The 10029-nt window shown below is 39.6% G+C and overlaps 1 protein-coding gene across 1 annotated transcript; it reads left to right on the forward strand.

Moving 5' to 3' along the window:
• Positions 1 to 1995: 1995 nt before the first annotated feature.
• LOC120748117 (nuclear transcription factor Y subunit alpha-like) lies at positions 1996 to 7750 on the forward strand (the record flags this gene model as incomplete). The annotated part of the gene is made up of 3 exons (XM_040054196.1): positions 1996 to 2053; positions 3363 to 3431; positions 5954 to 7750. Coding segments are annotated over 3 exons (1924 nt in total), but the record flags the coding sequence as incomplete, so codon positions are not given.
• Positions 7751 to 10029: the final 2279 nt, after the last annotated feature.

The raw sequence follows: 10029 nt of genomic DNA on the forward strand, positions 1-10029 counted from the left end.
GAACTCTGGAATTTTGTCTTTTATTTCCCAGAAAATTCTGGAATTTTGTGATTATTCCCCAAAAAATCCGGAATTTTGTGAGTTTTTTGCCCCCAAATTCTGGAATTTTGTGGGGTTTTTTCCCCAGAAAACACTGGAATTTTGTGAGTTTTTTGCCCCAAAATTCTGGAATTTTTTGGTTTTTTCCCCCAGAAAACTCTGGAATTTTGTCTTTTATTCCCCAGAAAACTCTGGAATTTTTCGGTTTTTCCCCAGAAAATTCTGGAATTTTGTGGTTTTTTCTCAAAAAAAAATTCTGGAATTTTGCAATTTTTTCCCAGAAAAATCTGGAATTTTGTGACTTTTTTGCCCCAAAATTCTGGAATTTTGTGTTTATTCCCAAAAAACTCTGGAATTTTTTGGTTTTTTCCCCCCAAAATTCCGGAATTTTCTCTTTTTCTCAGAAAATTTGGAATTTTGTCTTTTATTTCCCCAGAAAAATCTGGAATTTTGTGTTTTTTCTCAAAAAAATCTGGAATTTTGCAATTTTTTCCCAGAAAATGTCGAATTTTGTGTTTATTCCCTAGAAAATTCCAGAATTTTGTGAGTTTTTTGCCCCAAAACTCTGGAATTTTGTGTTTATTTCCCAAAAAAATCTGGAATTTTTTTGGTTTTTCCCCAGAAAATTCTGGAATTTTGTCTTTTATTCCCAAAAAAATCTGGAATTTTTCATTTTTTTCCCCAGAAAATTCCTGAATTTCATCTTTTTCCCAGAAAATTCTGGAATTTTGTGGGGTTTTTCTCAAAAAAATCTGGAATTTTGCAATTTTTTCCCAGAAAAATCTCGAATTTTGTGTTTATTCCCAAAAAAATCTGGAATTTTTTTGTTTTTCCCCCCCAAAATTCCGGAATTTTCTCTTTTTCTCAGAAAATTTTGGAATTTTGTCTTTTATTCCCCAGAAAATTCTGGAATTTTTGGGTTTTTCTCAAAAAAATCTGGAATTTTGCAATTTTTTCCCAGAAAATTCTGGAATTTTGTGTTTATTCCCCAAAAATCCGGAATTTTGTGAGTTTTTTTGCCCCAAAACTCTGGAATTTTGTGTTTATTTCCCAAAAAAATCTGGAATTTTTTGGTTTTTTCCCCAGAAAATTCCAGAATTTTATCTTTTTCTCAGAAAATTCTGGAATTTTGTGGGTTTTTCTCAAAAAAAATCTGGAATTTTTTTGGTTTTTCCCCCAGAAAACTCTGGAATTTTGTGTTTATTCCCTAGAAAATTCGGGAATTTTTTGGTTTTTTCCCCAGAAAATTCCAGAATTTCATCTTTTTCCCAGAAAATTCTGGAATTTTTTTGGTTTATTCCCCAAAAAATCGGAATTTTGTGAGGTTCTTTGCCCCAAAATTCTGGAATTTTGTGTTTATTTCCCAAAAAACTCTGGAATTTTTCGGTTTTTTCCCCAGAAAATTCTGGAATTTTGTGATTTTATCCCCAGAAAATGCTGGAATTTTGTGGCTTTTTCTCAGAAATTTTTGGAATTTTTTTGGTTTTTCCCCCAAAAAATCTGGAATTTTTTAGTTTTTTCCCCAGAAAGTTCCAGAATTTTCTCTTTTCCCCCAGAAAACTCTGGAATTTTTTTGGTTTTCCCCAGAAAATTCTGGAATTTTTGAGTTTTTTGCCCCAAAACTCTGGAATTTTGTGTTTATTCCCAAAAAAATCTGGAATTTTTTGGTTTTTTCCCCAGAAAATTCTGGAATTTTGTGGGTTTTTCTCAAAAAAATTCTGGAATTTTGTGGTTTTTTCCTCAGAAAATTCTGGAATTTTTTTGGTTTTTCCCCCAAAAATTCTGGAATTTTGTCTTTTATTCCCCAGAAAATTCCAGATTTTTCCGGATTTTTCCAGAATTTTCCGCCGGAACCGGGAACGTTTCTGATCCCGGCTCGATGCGAAAGCTCCAGAATTGGATTTTTTGGGGTTTATTTTTAATTTTTTCTCTGTTTTCTGTCGTTTGTTTCCCCAGGCGATCGTCCAGCGTTTGCGGGGGCGCGGAATCCTCGTGCTGCTGGCGCCGGGGGAAGGTAAAGCCGGGCTCGCTTGGGCCGGGCTTAACTCCGCCTTGGGGGGTTTCGAATTAAACCTGGGTTTGGGAATTAAATCTGAGTTTTGGACCTGGGTTTTCAAATTAAACCTGGGTTTTCAAATTAAACCCGGGGTTTGGGAACCAAAATCTGAGTTTTGAACTTGGGTTTTGAACTTAAACCTGGGTTTTGGAACGAAAATCTGTTTCCCCTTAAGCCCGGGTTCTTTTCCCTTAAACCCGGTTTAATTCCCCTTAAGACCAGTTTCTTTTCCCTTAAGCCTGGCTTTTTCCCCTTAAACCCGGGTTCTTTTCCCTTAAGCCCGGTTTCTTTCCCCTTAAGCCCGGCTTTTCCCCTTAAACCCAGTTTCTTTTCCCTTAAGCCCGGTTTCTTTTCCCCTTAATCCCGGTTTATTTCCCCTTAATCCCGGTTTATTTCCCCTTAATCCTGGCCTATCCCCCCTAAGCTCGGCCTAGCTCCCCTAAACCCGGTTTATCTCCCCTAAGCCCGGCCTATCTCCCCTAATCCCGGCCTATCTCATCTCCCCTCAGCCCGGCCTATCCCCCCTCAGCCCGGCCTATCCCCCCTAAGCCCGGCCTATCTCCCCTAAGCCCGGCCTGTCCCCCCTAAGCCCGGCCTATCTCCCCTAATCCCGGCCTATCTCATCCCCCCTAAGCCCGGCCTATCTCCCCTAAGCCCGGCCTATCCCCCCTAAGCCCGGCCTATCTCCCCTAAGCCCGGCCTATCCCCCCTAAGCCCGGCCTATCTCCCCTAAGCCCGGCCTATCTCCCCTTAAGCCCAGTTTTTTTCCCCCCTAAGCCCGGCCTATCTCCCCTAAGCCTGGCCTATCTCCCTAAGCCCTGCCTATCTCATCTCCCCTCAGCCCGGCCTATCTCCCCTAATCCCGGCCTGTCCCCCCTAAGCCCGGCCTATCCCCCCTAATCCCGGCCTATCTCCCCTAATCCCGGCCTGTCCCCCCTAAGCCCGGCCTATCCCCCCTAAGCCCGGCCTATCTCCCCTAATCCCGGCCTATCTCCCCTAAGCCCGGCCTATCCCCCCTAAGCCCGGCCTATCCCCCTAAGCCCGGCCTATCCCCCTAAGCCCAGCCTATCCCCCCTAAGCCCAGCCTATCCCCCCTAAGCCCAGCCTATCCCCCCTAAGCCCGGCCTATCCCCCCTAAGCCCGGCCTATCTCCCCTAAGCCCGGCCTATCCCCCCTAAGCCCGGCCTATCTCATCTCCCCTAAGCCCGGCCTATCCCCCCTAAGCCCGGCCTATCCCCCTAAGCCCGGCCTATCTCCCCTCCCGCAGGCCTGCCGCCCCGGCGCCGTCTCGTGGCTCTGTTCCTGTTCCCGGCCCCGAGGGCTCTCGCGGCCCCAGGTGAGAAACGTCAAAATCCCCCGAGAAACGCGGAAATTTGCCATATAAATAGAATATTTTCTCATGTCAATACTGATTTTTGTCTCAGATAAATAATTCCAGAAATGAGATTTTATAAAGGAAAATAATTCCAGAAATTAGATTTTATAAAGGAAAATAATTCCAGAAATTAGATTTTATAAAGGAAAATAATTCCAGAAATGAGATTTTATAAATTAAATCAATTCCAGGAATGAGATTTTATAAATGAAATCAATTCCAGAAATGAGATTTTATAAAGGAAATCAATTCCAGAATTGAGATTTTATAAATGAAATCAATTCCAGAATTGAGATTTTATAAAGAAAATAATTCCAGAAATGAGATTTTATGAATGAAATCAAATCCAGAAATGAGATTTTATAAAGAAAATAATTCCAGAAATGAGATTTTATGAATGAAATCAATTCCAGAAATTAGATTTTTATAAATGAAAATAATTCCAGAAATTAGATTTTATAAAGGAAATCAATTCCAGAAATGAGATTTTATAAATGAAATCAATTCCAGAAATGAGATTTTATAAATGAAATCAATTCCAGAAATGAGATTTTATGAATGAAATCAATTCCAGAAAAAAGATTTTATGAATGAAATCAATTCCAGAAATGAGATTTTTATAAAGGAAATCAATTCTAGAAATGAGATTTTATAAAGGAAAATAATTCCAGGAGTGAGAATTTAAAAAAGGAAATCAATTCCAGGAATTAGATTTTTATAAATGAAATCAATTCCAGAAATGAGATTTTATGAATGAAATCAATTCCAGAATTGAGATTTTATAAATGAAATCAATTCCAGAAATGAGATTTTATAAATGAAATCAATTCCAGAAATGAGAATTTATAAAGGAAATCAATTCCAGAAATGAGATTTTATGAATGAAATCAATTCCAGAAATGAGATTTTATGAATGAAATCAATTCCAGAAATGAGATTTTATGAATGAAATCAATTCCAGAAATGAGATTTTAGAAATGAAATCAATTCCAGAATTGAGATTTTATAAAGGAAAATAATTCCAGAAATGAGATTTTATGAATGAAATCAATTCCAGAAATGAGATTTTATAAATGAAATCAATTCCAGAAATGAGATTTTAATAAATGAAATCAATTCCAGAAATGAGATTTTATGAATGAAATCAATTCCAGAAATGAGATTTTATGAATGAAATCAATTCCAGAAATGAGATTTTATAAAGGAAAATAATTCCAGAAATGAGATTTTATGAATGAAATCAGTTCCAGAAATGAGATTTTATGAATGAAATCAATTCCAGAATTGAGATTTTATGAATGAAATCAATTCCAGAAATGAGATTTTATGAATGAAATCAATTCCAGAAATGAGACTTTATAAATGAAATCAATTCCAGGAATTAGATTTTTATAAATGAAATCAATTCTAGAAATGAGATTTTATGAATGAAATCAATTCCAGGAATGAGATTTTATGAATGAAATCAATTCCAGGAATGAGATTTTATGAATGAAATCAATTCCAGAAATGAGATTTTATGAATGAAATCAATTCCTGAAATGAGATTTTTATGAATGAAATCAATTCCAGGAATGAGATTTTATAAATTAAATCAATTCCAGAAATGAGATTTTATGAATGAAATCAATTCCAGAAATGAGATTTTATGAATGAAATCAATTCCAGAAATGAGATTTTATAAATGAAATCAATTCCAGAAATGAGATTTTATAAATGAAATCAATTCCAGAAATGAGATTTTATAAATTAAATCAATTCCAGAATTGAGATTTTATGAATGAAATCAATCCCAGGAATGAGATTTTATAAATGAAATCAATTCCAGAAATGAGATTTTATAAAGGAAATCAATTCCAGAAATGAGATTTTATGAATGAAATCAATTCCAGAAATGAGATTTTATAAAGGAAATCAATTCCAGAAATGAGATTTTAGGAATGAAATCAATTCCAGAAATGAGAATTTATAAATGAAATCAGTTCCAGAATTGAGATTTTATAAATGAAAATAATTCCAGAATGAGATTTTATGAATGAAATCAATTCAAGAAATGAGATTTTATGAATGAAATCAATTCCAGAATTGAGATTTTATGAATGAAATCAATTCCAGGAATAAGATTTTATGAATGAAATCAATTCCAGAATTGAGATTTTATGAATGAAATCAATTCCAGAATTGAGATTTTATGAATGAAATCAATTCCAGAAATGAGATTTTATGAATGAAATCAGTTCCAGGAATGAGATTTTATGAATGAAATCAATTCCAGAATTGAGATTTTATGAATGAAATCAATTCCAGGAATGAGATTTTATGAATGAAATCAATTCCAGAAATGAGATTTTATGAATGAAATCAATTCCAGAAATGAGATTTTATGAATGAAATCAATTCCAGAAATTAGATTTTATGAATGAAATCAATTCCAGGAGCGAGTTTGTAAAAAGAATTCATAATTGTGATTTTTCCTTTCCCAGCTGAAGAGCAGCGGCGGGATCCGAAGGAGGGGAAGGAAAACGGCGCCGGGAGCGGGAATTTTATAGAGGAAAATAATTCCAGGAATGAGAATTTTATAAAGGAAATTGATTCCAGGAGTGAGAATTTAATGGAGGAAAATAATTCCAGGAGTGAGGATTTTATAAAGGAAATTAATTCCAGGAATGAGAATTCAACAAAGGAAAATAATTCCAGGAATGAGAATTCAACAAAGGAAAATAATTCCAGGAGCGAGAATTTTATAAAAGAAAATAATTCCAGGAGTGAGAATTTAATAGAGGAAATTAATTCCAGGAGTGAGAATTTTATAAAGGAAATTAATTCCAGGAGTGAAAATTTTATAAAGGAAAATAATTCCAGGAGCGGGAATTTTATAGAGGAAATTCATTCCAGCAGCGAGGATTTTATAAAGGAAATTAATTCCAGAAATGAGAATTCAACGAAGGAAAATAATTCCAGGAGTGAGAATTTAACAAAGGAAATTAATTCCAGGAGCAAGGATTTTATAAAGGAAATTAATTCCAGGAATGAAAATTCAACGAAGGAAAATAATTCCAGGAGTGAGAATTTAATGAAGGAAATTGATTCCAGGAGTGAGAATTTTGTAAAGGAAAATAATTCCAGGAGTGAGGATTTTATAAAAGAAAATAATTCCAGGAGTGAGAATTTTATAAAGGAAATTAATTCCAGGAATGAGAATTCGCCAAAGGAAAACGGCTCCAGGAGCGAGGATTTTAAACGTGGAAATGATTCCAGGAACGAGAATTCGCCGAAGGAACCCAGCTCCAGGAACGAGGATTTTAAACATGAACCCGACTCCAGGAATGAGAATTTTCAAAATGAACCCGACTCCTGGAATGGGAATTTTCAAAAGGAACCCGACCCCCGGCGCGAGCTCTCCCTGCGGATCTCCTCGGCGCTGCCGTGGCTCCGCTCCGCTCTGCTCAACGCCTCCCGTTCCTCCCGCCGCTGCTGCGGCGCCTCCCGCCTCCGGGATGGGCTCCGGGGATCGGCTGGGATCCGGGACGGGCTCCGGGGATTGGCTGGGATCCGGGATGAGCTCCGGGAATCGGCCGAGCTCCCAGGAACCTCCGGCGTCAAGCTCCGGGAATCAGCCAAGCTCCGGGATGAGCTCCGTGAATCTGCCGAGCTCCGGGATGAGCTCCAGGATGAGCTCCATGAATCAGCCGAACTCCAGGATGAGCTCCGTGAATCCGCCGAGCTCCCAGGAACCCCCAACGTCGAGCTCCAGGATGAGCTCCGTGAATCCGCCGAGCTCCCAGGAACCCCCAACGCCGAGCTCCAGGATGAGCTCCGTGAATCCGCCGAGCTCCCAGGAACCCCCAACGTCGAGCTCCAGGATGAGCTCCGTGAATCGGCCGAGCTCCGGGATGAGCTCCGTGAATCCGCCGAGCTCCCAGGAACCCCCAACGCCGAGCCGGGGGCCGCCGTCTCCGGCGCCGTGCCGAAGCTCCCGGCGCGTTCCCTGGCCCGGCTGCGCCGTTACCTCGCCGATCCCGGCGCTTTCGCCGTGCCCATCCCGGCCCTCGGCGGGAACCCCTCCCCGCCCTCGCCGCTCCCGAGGCTCGGCGTCGCCCGGCGCGGGGTCCCCGAGCGGGGCCCCGGGAGCGTGGCGGCGCCGCCGGGGCCGGGGAGGCGCCGGGAGCCGGGCCGGAGCCGCGGGAGGAGGGCGGCGGCGGCGGAGCGCGGCCCCGGGAGCGGCGGCGACTCCGTGCTCAAGTTGGCCAACCTGAGGCTGCCCCACGGCAGGAAGAGGGGTGAGAGGAGGGGGGAAAGGAAAAATGGTGGGAGACTGAAAAGGAATTTATTCCGGGGTAAAAATCGGGATAATGAGAAATAAAATCCTAAAAACGCTTTCTCTTCCCTCTGGGAATCGTCCAGGAAAATTCCCAAGGGCTTTGAGCAGCCAAAAAAATCTCAGGAATTATTTCAGGGAAGCTGAAATTGGCCTGAGCTGATGATTCCTTTATTTCCAGTCTAAAAATGAATTTATTCCCAGATAAAAATCAGAATAATGAGAAATAAAATGATCAAAACCCCTTCACTCCCCTCTGGGAATCGTCCAGGAAAATTCCCAATTACCTGGAGCAGCGAAAAAAATCAGGAATTATCTCAGGGAAGTTGGAATTGGCCTGAGCTGATTATTCCTTTATTTCCAGTCTAAAAATGAATTTATTCCCAGCTAAAAATTGGGATAATGAGAAGTAAGATGATCAAAACCCCTTCACTCCTCACTGGGAATCATCCAGGGAAATTCCAATTACCTGGAACAGCCAAATAAATCTCAGGAATTATTTCAGGGAAGCTGAAATTGCTCCGAGCTTTTGATTTTAGATCACAAAATGAATTTATTCCCGGATTTAAATCAGAATAACGAGAAATAAAATCCTAAAAACCCCTTCCATTCTCACTGGTAAAAGCTCTTTCTCTTCCCTCTGGGAATCATCCAGGAAAATTCCCAATTACCTGGAGCAGCCAAATAAATCTCAGGAATTATTTCAGGGAAGCTGAAATTGGCCTGAGATTTTGATTTTAGAGCAGAAAATGAATTTATTCCCAGATAAAAATTAGGATAATGAGAAGTAAGATGATCAAAGCCCCTTCACACCCCTCTGGGAATCATCCAGGAAAATTCCCAAGGGCTTTGAGCATCCAAATAAATCTCAGGAATTCTCTCAGGGAAGTTGGAATTGGCCTGAGTTGATGATTCCTTTATTTCCAGTCTAAAAATAAATTTATTCCCGGATTTAAATCGGGATAATGAGAAATAAAACGATAAAAGCTCTTTCTCTTCCCTCTGGGAATCATCCAGGAAAATTCCCAAGGGCCTGGAGCGGCTGAAAAAATCAGGAATTATTTCAGGGAAGCTGAAATTGGCCTGAGATTTTGATTTTAGAGCAGAAAATGAATTTATTCCCTGATAAAAGTCAGGATAACGAGCAATAAAATTATAAAAACCCTTCCACTCCCCTCTGGGAATCATCCAGGAAAATTCCCAAGGGCTTTGAGCATCCAAAAAAATCAGGAATTATCTCAGGGAAGCTGAAATTGGCCTGAGATTTTGATTTTTAGATCACAAAATGAATTTATCCCCGGATTTAAATCAGGATAACGAGAAATAAAATCCTAAAAACCCCTTCCATTCTCACTGGGAATCATCCAGGGAAATTCCCAAGGGCTTGGAGCAGCCAAATAAATTAGGAATTATCTCAGGGAAGCTGAAATTGGCCTGAGTTGATGATTCCTTTATTTCCAGTCTAAAAATGAATTTATTCCCAGATAAAAATTGGGATAATGAGAAATAAAACGATCAAAACCCTTCCACTTCCCTCTGGGAATCGTCCAGGGAAATTCCCAAGGGCCTGCAGCAGCCAAAAAAATCAGGAATTATCTCAGGGAAGCTGGAATTGGCCTGAGTTGATTGTTCCTTTATTTCCAGTCTAAAAATGAATTTATTCCCGGATTTAAATCGGGATAATCAGAAATAAAGCGATAAAAGCTCTTTCTCTCCCCTCTGGGAATCGTCCAGGAAAATTCCCAAGGGCTTTGAGCATCCAAAAAAATCAGGAATTATCTCAGGGAAGTTGGAATTGGCCTGAGCTGATGATTCCTTTATTTCCAGTCTAAAAATGAATTTATTCCCAGATAAAGATCAGAATAACGAGCAATAAAACCCTAAAAACACTTTCTCTTCCCTCTGGGAATCATCCAGGAAAATTCCCAAGGGCTTGGAGCATCCAAATAAATCAGGAATTATTTCAGGGAAGCTGAAATTACTCTGAGCTTTTGATTTTAGATCACAAAATGAATTTATCCCCAGATTTAAATCAGAATAACCAGAAATAAAATTATAAAAACCCTTCCACTCCCCTCTGGGAATCATCCAGGAAAATTCCCAATTACCTGGAGCAGCCAAATAAATCTCAGGAATTATCTCAGGGAAGTTGGAATTACTCTGAGATTTTGCTTTTAGAGCAGAAAATGAATTTATTCCCGGATTTAAATCAGGATAACGAGAAATAAAATCCTAAAAACC

The sequence above is a fragment of the Hirundo rustica genome, unplaced genomic scaffold, assembly GCF_015227805.2.
Source record: "Hirundo rustica isolate bHirRus1 unplaced genomic scaffold, bHirRus1.pri.v3 scaffold_559_arrow_ctg1, whole genome shotgun sequence".
Classification (NCBI taxonomy): Eukaryota; Metazoa; Chordata; class Aves; order Passeriformes; family Hirundinidae; genus Hirundo; species Hirundo rustica.